Consider the following 17513-nt stretch of genomic DNA (forward strand, 5'->3'; position numbering starts at 1 on the left):
CTACCTCGCGGGTCGTGTGCTGGGGGCTGCTGCTCCCTGTGGAGCTGCTGGGAGCCGCAGGGCTGGATCCCGAGCACCTCCCGGTCGATCGGAGGCAGCTGCTCCCCCGTAGAGCTGCTGGAAGCGGCTGCGAGGCCCCTCTCGCCCGAGCAGCAGCAGCGGCTCCCCGTAGAAACCGAAGAAGCCGCAGGGCAGGATCCGCAGCAGCTCCCGCTCGGCGGGCGGCAGCCGCTCCCCATAGAGCTCCTGGAAGCGGCTCGGTCCCTCCCGCCGGGCCGGCACTGGTCGGTCCCTGTGCAGCAGGTGGAAGCCGCTGGGCGGGCGCCGGGCGAGCAGCGGCCACTGCCCGGGGGGCGGCTGGAAGCGGCCAGGCCGGGGGCTGCGCCGCTCCCGCCCGTCCGGCAGCGTCCGCTCCCTGTGCAGCAGCAGGAAGCCGCTGGGCGGGCGCCCGGGCGGCAGCGGCGGCCGCTCCCTGGAGAGCGGCTTGAAGCGGCTGCGCCCGTCCCGCCCGTGTGGCAGCGGCCGCGCCCCGGGGAGCTGCTGGGAGCCGCAGGGCGGGCGCCCGTGGCCCTCCCGCCCCGCCGCCGGCCGCTGCCTGTTGGCCGCGCTCCGGTGCCTGATGCGGAGCAGGAGGTCGGGGCGGTCGCGGTGAAAGCAGGGGTTGCTGTAGTGGAGCCAGCTGTCGGCATCGCCCGGCACAACCGAGCCAACCCGGCCCGGCACCCTGTGGAAGCCGTAGCGGTAGAGCTGGCGCACGAAGCTGCGGAACTGCGTGGCCCTGAAGGTGTGTGGGGCCGGGCCCCGGGCGTCGCCCAGGTTGAGCAGCTCCCGCTCGAAGAGGGAGCGGTGGATGAGCAGCCCCCGGGCCCGGCTGTCCCAGCGCACGGAGCGGACGCGGGGGCTGTTCACCAGGCGCCACAGCTTGGCGGGGAAGGCGCTGGCTCTGAGCCCGGCGGGCAGCGGCAGCTCCGCCATGGCGCCGCTCGCCGGCTGTCGCCACAACGGCCCCGGCGCAACGGCCGCGAGGAGATACCATAGGGACAGAGCCAACGCGGGGATTTGGAGCCTGGGGGTGTTGGCACCAAAGTCCTGCTCTTGAGAGGGGTGCAGGGACACAGGGGCTGTCAGAGGACAATGAGAGACAGGGGACATGAGGCCATAATGGGCCAGGCAAGATCCTGCCCAGCATGGCAGCAAAGACATTTCCTCCCCGTGGCCTTGGCACTCCAGGGCACCCCAAAAGGGCCGAGGAGTCCTGTGTGTAACCAGGAGGGATGACTGACATCACTGTGGGTCCCAGCATTCCCCAGTCCCTTGCTGGCCATTCAGTGCACACTGGGGCCGCTGGGCGTGTGTGGAACATGGGGATGGGGTGCACAAAATTAAAGGGGGACCCCTAAGTGGAAGGAGTGGAAGCCAAAATCGCTGGGTGGAGATCCCCAAAACGGAGGTGTGAAATCCCAAAAAGGGCCATGGGGGCTGATCTCGTCCTGGCCGCCGGGAGCTCGCTCTGATGAGCTCGTGGCTGCTGGCAGCTGCTCAGGGGCTGTGATGACAATCTCTAGAGAGTCACCGGCATCATCAGAAAACCTGACAGTCTCTATTGCTCCTCTGCACAGTGGGCATGATGGATTTGTCTGTGCCAACCGCAGGATGCAGCCCCGGCAGAACTGGTGGCCACAGGGCAGAGTAGAAGCCACCTCATCCCAGGTGTCCTGGCAGATGGCACAGTTGCCATCTGTCTCTGTGGCCATATTTGGCTGCTGCAGCACGTTGGGGAGGGCTGAGGATCAGGAGCTGCTCTCTGTTGCCGATGTCACACCCTGCAGGAGAGGGGAGGAAGGAGGACACCCTCCTAAAATCCAAACAATGGGGACTAAAATTGCCTCAGATGTTTTAAAAGAAGCATGAAATAGCTTCAAATCACCCTTAAATCTCTCAAATGCACCTAAAATCCACCCTGAATGTACCTGGTTCGGCCTAAAATCACCCTAAATGGCTTGGTTTGATCTAAAATTGCCCAAAGAAGCAAAAAACCTACTCAAATGGGCCCAAAATCACAAAAAAACGTACCTAAAATCCCCCATACAGGATTAAGAGTCACCTATATGGACCTAAAATCACCCAAAGGGATCTGAAATCCCCCCTAACCCCACCAGAGTCGGCCTCAAATCAGCCACAGGGGCCGAAAATCCAGCCGAAAAGGCTCGGGATCCCCGCAAGGGATCTGAAGCCCACCCTGAACCTGCCCGGTTCGGCCCAAAATCCCCCAAAGGGGCCGAGCCCGAGGCCAAGCCCGGGATCGGCTCCGGGGCCGCTCCGGGACCTCCGCGTTCGCTCCGGGCAGTTTTGGCCGCGGCCCCGGACGGGCCTGGGCAGGACCGGGAGGGACGAGGGAGGGCTCAGGAGGGCTCGGGGCATTTGGGGCTTTTTTGGGCTTTGGGGAATTGTGTTGGGAGTTTACGGGGAATTGTTGGGGTTTCCGAGGAGAATTATTGGGTTTGGGGGGAGGTTTTACTGGGATTTTGTGGGATTCTCTGGAATAATTTTTGGGTTTTATTAGGATTTTTAGGGGATTTGGAAGCATTTTATTGGAATTGTGGGGGCATTTAGTGGGATTCTTTGGGGATTTGGGTTTTTTAGGAATTTTAGTGGGGATTTGGGGGGGTTGTGGGGCTTCTTGTGGCTTTGGAGACATTTTGGGGTGGGATTTCTGGGGCTTAATTGGGATTTTGTGGGCTTTTATTGGGATTTGGGGGTGTTCTAATGGGATTTTTTGAGATTTAATTGCGATTTTGTGGGGTTTATTGTTACTTTCAGGGGTTTAAAGGAGATTTTGGTGCCTCTCAACCCTTCCCTACACCCTGGGACAACTCCAAAGCCCCCGAAAATTCCACTAAAACCCCCCAAAATCCCCCAAAAATCCCAATAAAACCCTCCAAAACGCCAAAGAATCCCAGAAAATCCCAGTGAAACCCACCAAAATTAAAAAAAAACCTCCCAAAATTTTCAATAAACCCCCCAAAAAATAACCCCCCAAAACCCTAGAAAAATTCCCCAAAATCCAAAATCCTCAAATTCCACAAAACCCTGCAAAGTCCCGTAACCCCCAAAACCCAGTAATCCTTTCCAAAATCCAATAATTCCCCCTAAACTCACAACAAAATCTGCCAAAACCCAAAAATGCCACCAAAATCCTCCCAAAATCCCCCCAGAGCCCCCCAGACTCACTGGGGGCCGTCCTGGATCAGGGGGCACCTGCCGGTGGAACAGGAGCCACTTCAGGGGGCCCTCGGAGCTTTTTGGGGAGGGGGCACCATGGGAGACCCCCAAAAATGGGGGAGGGGAACCTCTGCGCGGCTGCTCTTTACTTTTCTCAGCCCCGGTCCGCTCTCGAACGCCCGGCTTGGGCGTCTCAGCTTTTCGTCGGGGCCGGGGCTCGCCGCAGTTCCCAGGCGCTTTTGCTGCCGTGCTTCGGGGTGGGCTGTTGGCCGCGCTTCGCCGTCAGCGCGAGGGAAGAAACAAAGAGGCAGGGAATTCGTCTAAATGCATCCGTGTGGCGGTTCGATGCTTTATTGGCTGCGAGAGCTGCGGTGGAAAAGTTGCAACCGCTCCCCGCTTCGCACGGACGCAAATGGCCTCGAGCATGCCGAGGAGTGGGATGAAATAGGGAAGGGACAGGGCGCACGGGGAGCCCTCCCGCCCAATGGGTACAGACATCACGGTGATGACGTGTACTGCAGCAACCAAAGGGAACACGGCAGGGGCGGACACGGGGCTTTGGGGTGAGTGGGACCGCGAGAACGGGGAGACGGGCACGGAAACCGCACTAGGGGAAAACCCGGGGGATGCACGAGGGCACAGAGAACTGGAAAACTAACAAAGAAAAAACCCATAATTTGAACCCAAACCCAGGATGCAACAGTTCTTCAGCAGAAACTCCACAAGAACCAAAATATTCACTTACAACCAGCAAAACCCTCAAAATGCAATTTTGGACTCCCATCGGAATTTCACCAGGGAAATTTGTCCCTTTTCCTGAAGAACATCTGTCCCTTGGACAAAGGCAAATCACACCTGCAGAGTCTTCTTCAAGCGCTGAGGTTGAGGTGGACCTGGATGTGGCAGGTCGGTGCAAGGGACAGGATTCCTGCTTTTCCCCATAAAATCAGAGGTCTCTTCAGGGATTTTGCCCAGATTTTTGGGTTACTGATGTCTGCCACCATTTAAAAGTAAACCGGTGGGAGAAATGAATCCCACTCCGCTGCCTCAAGAGAGATTGCAGGTTGGAGTTACAATTTACTGAAGAAGATTACTGTCAAAAATGGGTTAGAAACTGTTGTAAAACAGTTGATAATTGTTAAGCATGTACTGTTGGTTTGGTTATTATAGTGTAAATGGGGTTAAAAGGGGAGTTGTAAGAAATATGGTGCTCAACTTACTGTATTACACCTAAAGTAAAGTGCATCCCACCAAGCAAAAACGAGCCAGCCTGGACAGAACTGTAAGGGCCAATCAGCGCCTTAACCTTCGTGCAAATGAAGGATCCCAACAGAAACCAAGCCAAAGGAACAAAAAACAGTATAAAAAGGGGGCATCCGCGTCGGTGGGACTGTGCCGCTCCACCTGGACCATCGGGAACATCGCTGCTCAAGAAAGGAAGATCCAGCACCAGCTCTGCAGCATCCTTGCTCAGGAACGCTCCTGCTCTACCCACGGGCCCCCTCTGCTTTAGGCCTTATCATAAATGCTGAAATCACTTTAGAACCGGGAGTGTGTTCCCGTTTTTAACAGTGTGTCAGTTAGACACCAAAAGGGAAAACCTGCATCAGCAGCAGCTGAAAACAAAGCTAGAATCTAAGCTGACACATTTCAGATTTTAATTTCTGGGCTTTAAAAGTCATTTGGCTCAACCCAGAACTCTATAAAGCAGTTTTGTCTCCTATTGAAAAAATAAATATTGTCATTAGAACACATTTTCCAGTGATGCAGCTGCTGTTAGACAACAAGGTCGAAACATAAAGGCAGGCAGATTCCTTGCTCCTCTCTCATCTCAATAAATTTGCCACCATTAGGATAAATCATGAGAACACAAAATTATCTTCAAATTACATACGTAAAAAGATTTTTTTATTTATTCTTCCCAAGTTAATTTGTGAGGTTTTCATAAAAGACTGGAATTATGGTCTTTTCTATTCCAGATGGACAATGTTTTATTAGACTAATTCAAGACAAGGCTTCACTTTCAACTCGTAACACGTGGGAATGTCACATGAGAACCAAGAAGCAGATTCTGGCCAGAGCACTGGTTTGAACCTGCTTCGGGCTGGAGTCACCTGACCGAGTTCTTTTGGCGTGTATTTTGAGTGTCTTGCATTTAAACCATGCAAGAGCAAGTCAAAGGCAGGAATCACAGAAATAGCCACTAAATACATAAAGGTAACAGATTTATTTATAAAAACTGTGCTTTTCTAAGCGGAAAATCTTTTTGCTGAGCTTGAGACTACACTGCGTGACTGACATGAGGCTTTGGTCACAGATTATGCATGAACAATCCAGAACCTCCTGACTTCATGGATTTGTATCTTGTGTATTTTGTCCTTGCCCACACTAGCTAGAAAATTAAGGAAAACATGCACAACCATTAAGAAAACACAGTGCAATTTAGGAACCATTCAAGAAAATAATGGTTAAATTGCCTATATGTTATATCCAGAGATGACCCAAACAATTGCTGCTGAAGAACTTACACCATTAACTTTATTACAAATTTTCAAAGGCAGGTGGAGTTGCTCTTCCTGCTCAAATAATTGAACAGGATTCTTGCTATTGGCAATTAAATTATTATTTGATTCCAGCTTAATATGCTTTCAGAGATTCATTATAGCTCTAAAACTGTAGAATACTGTGTGCTTTGTGGATGAAAAGACCAGAGAACTGTTAACAATTCTAGGGATTTATGTCTACTGTGTCCTCTTGTCCTGTCACTGTTCGTCCGTGAGGAGAGCCCGATCCCCATCTTACTACAACCTCCTGCCAAGCTGGTGTAGAGTGACAACGTTCCCTGTTGCCCTGATTTTTAAAAGTGTTAAGTTTTCCTTTATAGTCCTTTTGAAAGTTTTAATGTTCTTTTAACAGTTTTCTATGCCTTCTGATGTTTGCGTATTTCTACTGGAGTTCTCATACACTGTTCATGTAAATAATGATTGTTTTGCACTCTTCCTTGTTGGAGGAGAGAATTGATGGACTGTTAGTTTGACCAGTGTGGCTAGAAAGGTAGCAATTTTACCCTCCAATCCACTGTCACTTTTAGAATTCTATTTATTGCAAAGTCAGAAATAAAATTGGTTCTTTTTCTCTTTTGAACTTACCAAGCTCCTGTGTACTCATTTCGTGTCCAATAGCGACAGTTCCCCCTGGGCCTCCTTTGCTCAAGACTGAGCCCTCCCCAGCTCCCTTCGTTCTCTCAGCCATTTCTCATCAGGCTTATTCTCTAGACCCTTAATCAACTTCCTTTCTCTTCTCTGGACCTGCTCCAGCACCTCAATGTCCTCCTGTGGATGACACCAAGCCGGACCTGCTGGAGGACAGGAAGGCTGCAGAGGGCCCCGGACAGGCTGGATCCACGGGCTGACACCACTGGCATGAGGTTAAACAGGACCAAGAGCCGGCTCGTACGCTTTGGCCACACTAACCAGCTGGGAAGCTGATTGACAAGGGCTGGACCTGAGCCCAGGTGTGCCCAGGTGGGCAAGAAGGCCAATAGCACCAGGCCTGTCTCAGCGATAGTGTAGCCATCAGGACCAGGGCAGTGATTGTCCTTCTGTGCTGGACACTGGTGAGGCCACACCTCAAGGGCTGTGTCCCTCTCTGAGCCCCTCAATAATAATTAAAGTTTCTCTAGCTTTATTCATTATTTGCCTCCTTTCCCTGCCCGGCTGTGACTGGAACTACACCGAAGGGAAGGTGCCTGCAGCCGAGGGAAGGCTGTGGTTGGGTATCTGGTTCTGTTTGTCGTTGCTGTTGTTTGTTTGCCTAGTTGTACATACTGGTAAAGAACTGCTGCTCCTTTTCCCCATATCATTGTCTGAAAGCCCCTTAATTTCAATATTATAATAATTTGGAGGGAAGGGGGTCCCATTCTCTATTCCAGAGAGGTCCGGCAGACACCTGTCTTTCAAACCAAGACAAGCTGACAATTAACAATTTATTAACAATTGTTTATTAACAGTTAACTGGGAGGCAGGACTCGGCAATCAGGGTAAAGGGAATGCCGAGGGGATTGTCCTTGGGGTGTCTGCCCGTGATGTCAATGTAGAGCTGCTCCTCACATGTCCCCTCCTGCTCGGCGAGGCATTCCACTGTGATCTTCTGCTGGCCCCAGGGATCGATGGAGCCGGAGCAGGGGGACACCGTGAACATGCCAACATTGAGGGGACTCTGCAGAAAAAGTTCCAGGAGAGGCTGACGGCTAATAGCTGTGCCTCGAGCACCCCACAAAGAGTATGTCCTGCCTTGGCCTCCAGCTGGGCCCAAGCACCCAGTCCCAGGGCAGGGAAGGATGACTCCACGGCCCAAAGGCAGCCCCAGGCTGAGAGCAACAAGCCAAGAGGAGCTGCAAGCCTGTCCCAAGTGGCAGAGAGAAAGGAGTTTGAGTGTGAAGACTGAAGGTGGTAGCTGTGATCCTTCAACCTCCAGAGGTAACACAGGAGAGCAGAAATAGCTGTGAGAAATGATGGGAGGGAACTGGGAAGAAGAAAAAGCAATGTTGTCTGAGCTCTGTGGACTGGGAGTTCAGTGGGGGATGTTTTTGCTTCTGTGGTGTCCACAGACCTGTGCTGGCTTGCAGCTACCAAACACAGGACCTGCTCTCCTCTGTTGACCCCACAACTCCAGGTCAGAGGCAGAGTACAGGACTGCCAGGGGGACTGAGCAGATACTGGACTCCATCCTGCAGACCATGTCCCACCCTATGGCGACGAGCCCCCAGCCCGGGCACAGCGGCATCTTCTCACATCCCCTGCAGCAGCACTGCTGGGGAGCAGGAGCCACCCACCTGTGTTGTGCAGCTCGATTTCCTTCTCGCCGAGCGCTTTGCAGATTCCTCTTGCTTTGAACTGAGGGGAGAAAGCAGAGGTATCTGTGGATATTCTCAGTTCAGTCAGAGAGAAAAGGAGACATTTCTACCAGGCTGGGCCTGGGAGAGAGTTGGAAAAGAACGTAAATAATTCTCTATCTCTCTTGTTGTTCACATTGTTATATATATATGTTCTGCCATCGTGTGTCGTTCACTGTGCACCAATGGTGTGAGGTGTTTTTACTTTAAGACCAATGAAATTGGTCCGCATGATGTTCTCTCTAAACAGAGCAGTGCATTTGAAATAAATCAGTTTTCTTCTCGCCTTCTGAACTGGAGTTCTTTCATTCCCGTCCTGCCTCAACAGCGACAGGTATCTGTCATGCTGAGCTCCCCTACCTTCCTCTGAGGCCAAAGCTGGCCTTCTTCCTCACAGAGGAAAGCCTTCGTGCTCCTGATGGCTCCCAGAGAGCAGCCTGCAGCTCCCAGTGCTGGACAGAGCAGCTCTATCACCAGCTTCATACTACACATGGGGATACCGAGGTGGTTTTTTGCTCCCTCTCCCCAGGCCAGGGATGCAAATGAACGATAGCCCAGGTCTCCTGGCTGCCTGCCACACTGCAGCCGTGGGGTGGTGCCTCCTCACACAGGAAGGGTGGTGCAGGGCTTCTCCTACCTTTTGCTTTCCAATGCGGATGCCTCCTTAGGTGCTCGGCGGATGCGGAATTTGAAGCTGAGCATGCCTTTGTTCTCCAGCACGATAGTCCGGGTCTTCTTGGTGCCCTTGATCACGGCTCCGAAGTCGATGGGTGAGGCAGGCTCAATGCTGTACTTGCTGTACACAGCTTTCGCCGACACCCTCACTGGGACGTCGGCGAGAGCCTGGCCTCTTCCACCTGAGCTGGCATCTATCACCTGCGTCCACAGGAAGGGTGGTAACCAAAGCAAAGAGGCCAGCCTCTACCCCAGCCCCCAGCCTCCACCCCAGGCCTCCATCCCTTTACCCCTCCCTGTTTAAGCACCTCCTCCAGAGTCAGATTCTCAGCTCCACTTAGGAAGCCTCCCAAATGGTTTTGAAAGCCTTTGTTTGTGTATGTAGGAGAGAGGATTCTCCAGTTAAAGCCCTCCTTCCATTAGACACCTATCCTGTTTACGCTCCCAGAACACCGTGCGATAATGCAGCCTGGACCAGGCAGCTCACCTGGCAGTACAGGATGGGCTTGTTCTTGAGGACGATTTCACTTTTGGGGTGGAAGAGCATCTCAATATTCACACTAGGCTGGGAGGCAGTCAGCATGCCTGACTGAGGCTCAACAGTGAAGTAGGATGCCAAGTTTTGCATCCTGGGACCTGCACCCTTCACTGTGAAACTGGGGAGAAAGGGAAGGAATGGAGATCTCTGCAGTTAAAAGTATAGGTGCCACCAGCACAGCCAGGACTTTGCATAGGACCAGAAAAAAAGAAAGGGAGAGTCCAGCTCTGCTCAGGGAATCCTGGATCTTGACAGAGAGTGCAGACAATCACGAGGTTGCTGCAAGAAATCTTGGCACTGAAAGTTTTCATTCACTCCTTTACAAAATCTCAGAAAGAGAAAGGAGGTGACCGTCAAAGAAAGGCAATGCATCTCAGCATTTCAGTGGCTGAAATGTTGGGGCTTTCCTTTGGGCTCCAGCTGAGCTGTGCAGAACTGTTGGTTTGGGGCTGGATTCTCTGGTAAAATAATTGATATTAATGAGAGCCCAGGGTTTGTATTTACCACGAGGCAGCCAGCATGGAAACAGGTTCTAGCCATTCACAGAGGGAGAATTCAGGCCTGGGAACCTGAGGAAATGCTCACTACCAGGCAGCTGGACTCACCTGTACCCAACGTTGTATACCCCTTCGTTCGTTAAAATCACGACTTTCTTCACATTATCCCGGACATTAATGGTTCCAAATTCCAAGCTTCCATCTGGAGCTGCAGAAAACCCACAGAGTGAGGTCAAACATGGTATTTGTGAGCTGCTGCAGAATACACCAGGTCACAAACTACACGGAGGTCTCGGCACAAAACCCTTTTCAGCAAGTTTCCGTTCTTGGAAGTGTTTTCCAGCTACTTGTCTGCCCTTTCTCTTCCCACTCAAACTATCTGCAGGCTCAGTAGCTAAGGAGCTCAGCTCCCATTTCCTCGCTTCCGAGCACAAATCCAATTACTTTAGATGCTGTGCTGAGCCTGAGGGGGTTGCCAACTGCCTGTTCACGTCACTGTTGTTTCAGAACCCCCAGATCCAATCTGCACAGGAAGCTGCACACTTCAAAGTTCAGAGGGGAGAGACTTAAGGCTGTCAGTGTCCTGACAATGCTTTATGCCACACAGCTTGCAGGGTATGTGCTTTATGTACCCATGCCATCCTTGCATGCTGTCCCATCCCATCCCATCCCAACCCATCCCAGTGCTTTGGTCACCCAAAGGTAATGCAGTGCACCTGGACTGCTTTGTTTGGGAGGCATCCACTGACCTTCAGGCATCTCAATGCTCAGAGAAACATCATAGACCTCTGCAGAGATTTTGATGTTTTCAGCCTGAACAACCCCCAGGATGTTTTCTGTATCTGAAACCTGAGGCAGCAAGAAACAAACACTGTTCAGATGATTCTTTTGGTAGACAGCCTGTAAGTCCTTGTCTCTGCTGGCTGCTTCCCCTGTGGCTTCCCTGGCTTCACAAGCGTTGGAGGACTCCCAAGCTTTGCTAACCTGTTCATCTCATGGGCTGCCCCAGCAGGATTCTGCTGCAATAAAAAACCCTATCAGCCCAGCTCTGCACTCTACAGCAGGGAATGCTCTCTTGGAGAGGCACAGAGATGTAAGAACAACCACAAAAAGTGTGATGTGTCTCAGAGCAGGTGGCATTGACAACCCTCTCCAATCACCTAGCACCTTCTTTGAAATGCAGCCCCTAAACCATGGAGAACAAAATCCCAGGGGGAGAGTTTGCTGCACTATGCAGGAGCTTCAGACAAAGTCCAATGTGGAGATCACGCTGCAGGCTGCACAAGCAAACAACAACCTTCAAGCACCCACAGGGCAAGGTTGTGGAACAGGCTCAGGGTGCAGCGTCTGGTTATCTGGGGGGACGTGGATGCACTGCACGTTCTGCAAACGCTGTGTAGAGGCAGAAGTTGGGGTCACAGCACCCTTGTTTCTGTCAGGTGCAGCTCTTCCTGACCCTGCCCCCAGCAGCACACGGCTGCTCACTGTGCCCTGCTCTGCCAGGCAGGGCACAGCCCCTCTCACCTCTAGTCGGAGGGTCTTCTCAATGATGCCAATCTGCCCGGCCTCGAAATGCACTGTCACTTCGAACTCTGAGCGGGGATCGATGGTGCCGTTATCTTGGGACAAGGAGAAGCCCTCAACGTCATCCAGCCCACTGAGCTGCCAGGCCACGGGCAGCAGGGTGTTGTTTCTCAGGAGCAAGGTCCTGCTGTCAGTCCTGCAGAGACAGGAAGGCACTTGGCATCAGCTGCTGGATGGCCACACCAGCCTCGCCACTGAATGCACCTTGGAGCAGCTCCATCCACACCCTGGAAACCAGAGTCAAACGTTTTCTCTTTGTCACAAGTCTTGGAGTGCCTGTGGGATGACTGACCTGTACCGAAATAGCTTGTCAAAAGACAGCTCCAGGGGGCTGACCTCCAGCTTCACGTGCACCCCATGGCAGCACAGGCTGAAGACCACTGGGTCCGAGTTCTCCCCAATGCTGCAGATGAGTTTGTCTTCCAGGAAGCCAGGGGAAGTGGGGTATGCCCAAATGGTCAGCTCCTGGAGCCAGCCCCACAGGAAGAAATCAAAGAGCTCTGTGTGAGAACAGGAGAAGCAGCCCCTGGGCACTTCTACGGTGCCTGCCCTGCCTGCCCTTCTCCTACCTGCTTCTCCTTTGGTTTCAGTGCCATGCTGGGAGGGTCCAAAAGGAACGTCTCTGCTCCCCCAGCATTCTCAAAGGAGAACTGGACCTCTATGTCCGCGGGGGAGTTGTTGAGGATGGTTAAATTCTCCGAGTTGCCGGGACAGTTCTTGGCCTTGTACCTGTCCACAAAAGGGGAAAAGGCTGCAGAGCAGACTGTTGCCTTTGCCACACAGCAAGGAGAGCACCATGTGTGCCGGATCGGTCCCTGTCTCACAAACGGGACGGGACCCTGATTGGTCTCAGACTTAGGATTTATTATCTGTCTGTATCATACAAACAAGAAGCAAGAGGCACAGGAAAATAACAACATCCATGTAAACACAGATCACAGATAAGATGGCAGCTTATGTAAAGCCTTTATCTACATATTCTTTGAACCAACAGCATAAAAGAAAAGGTCTAAAGTCATTATACTCTAACCAATTAGAAAAGGACCCACGTGGGTTTTACATTAACAAAAGGACTTCTATGAACCTCAAACAATACACAATAATTTATAATTTAAGATGGAAACTTTTTCTATATTTGCAAAGCATATATCTAGGACTTTTCACATCTTGAGCTAAGAGTAAGTTCTTGTTCTTTCTTGTTCCTTATGAGAAATATAAATGTATTTACTCGGTTCTTAACTTCCTAGCTTTCTCATGAGAAGGTTTAGAAATGTCCTAGCTTTTCTCAGCTTTATGTCTACTTTCTGGGGCCTTTCTGCACTTTCTAAAGTCTTTTACCTTTTAATATTCCTACACGTGTGCACCCAAGGAAGTGATGCTGCAAGACCCTGCTCTAAAAAACAAGTGAGGGAAATGGATCCCAGTCAGGGGCATGGGCGTGTGCTCATCCTTGCCCTACTCTGATGCCTTCCCCTGGACTTGGTGCCTCCAGCCCAGAAGCCTGATGATGCTCAGGCCACTGCAAGAGTTTTTATTACAATGTAAATTCAAAGGTGCCTAGAAAAATAACACTACACCAGGCACGTGGGTTCTTTCCCCTTCTTTTTTGAGGGGCCTTCCCTGCAGGGTCCCTAAAGAAAGGCTTTTGAAAAAAGAGTTTAGCTAATTTCTTTCATAAAAGTCATGAAACTGCTGTGGATTTTATGGGTTAGCTCAAAGTCTGAGAAAGCATCCATTCCCAAGAGGAATTGAGGCAAAAAGATAACAAATGATCCTTCTCTCAGGTGTGGAAACCACTTTGGAGTGAAAGGGTTAAAGAGGCAAAGAGAAATCCCAGACCATCCATCAGTCTGGCTAAAGATTGTCTGTTTTCTAAACTACTTTGATTTCATTTACTTGGGTTGTCAAAATAGCCCTAGCCCTCCAGAGCTCCCATGGAGACAAGAACTAATGTTAAATGTCATTAAAAAGAAGTGACAGTAAAATAGAAATACACAATAGCTTCAATGACAAGTGTTCAGGCAGACTTTATCCAGCAGTGAGGATGCAAGGTCATTACAGGAAAATGTAATTCCTGCTGTACGTTACCCCCAACACCTACTGGCAGGTCAATAATAAAATCTTATTAATAATGACAGATTAATGAAAGGTTTACAAAACCATCTACAGAATGATTGCTCAATCAGGCTACCTGCAGAGCTCAAAGCACTTCAAAAACCACCATAAAGTTCATTTCCTAAGGGGTGAAGCTGAGACGTGGAGGGGGACAGAAGCTGCCCCCCAAGTCACCTTTGGACTGGCAGCAGCTTGCGGCTCTGGCCACCAAGGCGGCCACCAAGGCACCCACTGGGTAGGCAGAGCAGCTCCTCCAAGGCTCATTTGCCTCTTGTCTGCTCAAGTTGACACATCTGTGGTCCTTCAAACCCATGTGTCTCCCAGCACTCTGCCGGGGACTGCCCTGGGTTGTGCCACCAGGACAGCCTGCCTCTCCAGGCGTGTCCACAAAAGTACAAGGCCCAGCAGGGAGCACATACCACTCTCTTGATTTCCCACACAGCAGCGGCCCAAAGTGGAATCGCTTTGTGCTCTCAACATATTCCTTGAAGATGACTTCATCTTCCTTCACGGTTTTCCTCCACTGTGGAAACACCACCCTGGGCACTTCCAACACAGTGGCGCGGAGGCGGATGTGAGACGTGGGGCCTTTTGTCACCTGGAGAAGGACAGAGAATTCAGTGGAGGGTGCAGGTGACATGTGCTGCTGTGCCCAGCCTGCTGCCTGCCCCAAGAGCTGTGGCACCTCTATGGGCAGCAGCACATCCACGTCACCCTGCGGCCAGCGGGCACTTTCAAAGCACACGTCAAACGCCGTGGTGTGGCTGGGGGGCAGGCTCTTCATCAGGCCCAGGTCCACGCTGAAACCTGGAACAGATGAAAACAAAGCAGCTGAGATACACGAGGAACACGAAATGTGCCATGAGCACGTTAAGGCCTTACAGGTGTCCTGGCTGAGAGGTCTGGGGAAAGCCCCACGCCGTGCTGTGACCTGGATAAAAACTTGGAGTGCACCTGAACACCCCTCAGACACAGTGAGCCACTGTGATGGAAGCGCAGCCTTGCCTCAAGGCCTCTTCTGGAAGCCTCTTTTGATCCACCAGAGGATCTCACAGGCTGTTTCCTCAATAAAGGCTGACCACAAGTGCTGTGACACTGTGAACTCCAAACAAAGCATTTCCAAAACACAGCAGACCCCACTGGTTGCCAAAACAAGCCCACAGAGTGCCCAAAGAAGCTTGATGCTCGTGGGAGCCAAGGGCAGAAGATGCTGAGAGGTCACCAGGGTGATGAGCCCATCCGGCCCCTGCACTGAAGCGTTAGGGCAATCACAGGCAGGCCAGGAGAGGTCCCTGGGCATGGCTGGCCAGGAGAGTTCTGCTTCTAGAGCTCCCAGCAGGGGCACTGAGAAGAAAAAGCTCAAAAACCTCCCCAGGTTAGTGGCTTCAGCTAATCTGTCTGAGACACCTCCTTCAAGGCCACAGGAAGGGTCTCCAGCACTGCTTACCTGTGTCCTGCAGGACAGATTCATCGACCTGGAAGGACACTGGCATCTGCCCAGGGTTGCTGATCTCCAGAGTGCTTCTCCCAGTGAAACCCTTTAGGACAGTGCCCATGTCCAGAACATACTCGGGCAGCTCAACTCTGCAAGGAGGAGTAAGGACAGTCCTTAAACCACAGCCTGGCTGCATGTCCAAGAGGACAGCCATATTTAAAGTGGCTATTTCTTTATTCACTGCTGTAAAAACTCAGCTCAAGCCCATGAAACCCATGGCCTGACCACCTGGCAAAGAGTTTGGGAAGCCAGGAGGAATACAGGTGCTAGGTTGTATCAGCTACTAATGGTACCTGAAAATAAAATTATTTAAAATGGCCACAGCTGCTCTGCCATGAAAAACCAGCACAGGTGAGTCCACTGGTCCTCCACTGCTCTCAGTGAAACTGCTTAGCCTGGTGTACAGCCTGAGCCTGAAATTGTTTTGGGCCTAGGAATATGATTTGCCTGCAGAGGAAATCTCCTTTGTTCTGCAACCAGATCGCATGATCTGTTCTGCAGAGCTTCTGCTTCCTGAATTGAAGCCTCTGGTGCTTGTGCTGCATCATGATGGTGCAAAGGGACCCACCAAGTTACCTAGATAAGTCCTGCCATCCCACCAGGATTCAAACCATCTGATTTTGGGGTTTTAAAGGGTTTGCTGACATGTGTGGTTCCCTTCTCCTTTTGTTGAGTGTGCTCTGTTAGTTGGAACCAAGACATCAGCTGGGAGCTGTCTGTTTCAGAGCTAGCCAGCAGGGACAGAATTTATGCTGTCTGGAAGGGCGTGAAGGTCTGCACTGGGTCCCCCAGCTCCAGGGACAGAACCCCACACCTGTGGGGAGCTGAGCAGTCCAAAGCTCAGCGTGGTGCTGGGGAAGGGAGGACACTTTGCTGCTCCCACGTAGCGTGTCACAGCCACCGGGACCAGACCCTTTCTGAAGTCCAGGCTATTCCCAGCTCTGCAGGCCCAAGGAGCTCTCAGGAGAAGGGGACACGGCTGAGTGCTCCCCACGGGGTACCTGGAGATGGGGATGGGAGTCCCTACTCACTTGACAAGACTCTGGCACAGCTGCTTGTCAGGGAACCTGCTCTTCGGGGGATGGCTTGTGAGCTTTTTCTGCAGCTCCAGAGCAGCCTTCTCTATCAGCATCCTCACCGTATTCACCTGCAGCTGAGGGCTTGGCTGAGGAAAGGGAAGACAGTGGCTGCTTAGCAAAGGTCCTTCCCAAGGCCCAGCTTGCACCTGAGAAAGGATCCCACCCTGCTCCAGTTGAGAGGGGGTGTGGGGTCCTCCTGTCTGGCTGCTCAGTGTCTGTGACACCTCCTGCTCTCTTAGGCAGGACCTCATCTCCAGGGAAGTAACTCCAGCATCTTTGCCTGCCCAGACACTGTTAGCAAAGCTGCTCTGGCCAGGCAGACAGACCAGCCAGGAACCTTCCAGAGCTCCAGACACTGGCCTGCCCCCAGCCAGTACCAAGGCAGCTTGGACAAAAACTGTCTTGAAAGGGAACCAGGACCAAGCTGGTGCCTCCTGGAGATGAGCACTGCCAGCACAGCCCCAGGGCACAATCAGGCAGCTGCTGTTAAGGTCTGTAACTCTGGCAGGGCTTGGGTTGGGACCAACAAACTCCCCAGCAATGACCTGCATCTCCTTCAAGACACCATCCCTGGAGCATGGCCCTCAGGACCTCTCCCTGGGGTAGCCAGGAAGCTGGTGCAGCCCCAGAAGAGACCATGACCAGAGTGGCAGCCCTAGGGGCAATGCTGAGGTGACACAAGGTTGTAGGTGGGCAGGGAGGTCCCAGGTGCCATCAGGGCACCGGGAAGGTGCTGTGGGCTGCAAGGGGCTCAGGTGACACGGGGAGGGTGGCGTGTGCCAAACGGGGCTGCAGCCGTTCTTACTACAGTGCCAGAGCCAAGCACACGGGGCTTCAGGTCCTGAGTCTTTGGATCCCGAGTCACCGAGGTCTGAGTCTTTGGAGTCTGAGTTGTCAGGGTCTGAGATTTCAAGGTCTCAGTCTTCAGGCTCTGAGTCTTCTGAACAACTTTTGATTTATTCCTCTGACTGTACTGTTGCAGGTGTTTTACACGCTGTTTCAGTGGCTTCTCATCTTTTTCATTTTCTGAAGGAAGAAAACATCCACAAAGAGAAGTGTGAGCAAAGTGCCAGTCCCATTTAAGCTGGCAAGTCCCCACCTCCCAACATTGGTTTCTTCCAGAAAGAAGCCCTCAAGCCATCTACGGGAAGTGGATGCTGCTGCTGCTCTCTGAATCCTCACGTTCTCTCCCTCCCCACAGAGGAGCATCTCGTCCCCTGCAATGTCACACAAATCCAACCCTGCCTGAAGCCCTGCCAGCCCCTCTTACAGCTTTCCCAAGCCCTTCAGTCTAGCCGTCATCCTTCAGGACCCTGCCAGATGTGCTGGCAAGCTCTGCAGGATGGTTCCTGGGACAAAGCCCACAGGGGATCCTCTGCTCAAGACTCATGAAGCAACCAGGGGGCTTGACTTG

The 17513-nt window shown here is 52.1% G+C and overlaps 2 protein-coding genes across 2 annotated transcripts in view; both read right to left on the reverse strand.

Moving 5' to 3' along the window:
• LOC137467637 (hydrocephalus-inducing protein homolog) lies at positions 1-16967 on the reverse strand. Its single transcript, XM_068179097.1, has 15 exons — positions 16052-16967; positions 14973-15109; positions 14211-14332; positions 13945-14123; positions 11980-12139; positions 11703-11875; positions 11351-11546; positions 10576-10675; positions 9935-10034; positions 9279-9447; positions 8754-8992; positions 8057-8117; positions 7250-7440; positions 724-871; positions 1-264 (listed from the first exon to the last, which is right to left on the reverse strand). Exons 1-15 carry the CDS (start codon positions 16648-16650, stop codon positions 1-3), a joined length of 2838 nt encoding a protein of 945 aa, XP_068035198.1. The 5' UTR covers positions 16651-16967.
• The window catches only part of LOC137467638 (hydrocephalus-inducing protein-like), an 11164-nt gene continuing 10501 nt past the window's right edge, over positions 16851-17513 (reverse strand). The window contains exon 8 of the mRNA XM_068179098.1: positions 16851-17125. Within this exon, the coding sequence (XP_068035199.1) occupies positions 16851-17125 (275 nt within the window). The remainder of the gene's footprint in view (positions 17126-17513) is intronic.

The sequence above is a fragment of the Anomalospiza imberbis genome, unplaced genomic scaffold, assembly GCF_031753505.1.
Source record: "Anomalospiza imberbis isolate Cuckoo-Finch-1a 21T00152 unplaced genomic scaffold, ASM3175350v1 scaffold_72, whole genome shotgun sequence".
Taxonomy (NCBI): domain Eukaryota; kingdom Metazoa; phylum Chordata; class Aves; order Passeriformes; family Viduidae; genus Anomalospiza; species Anomalospiza imberbis.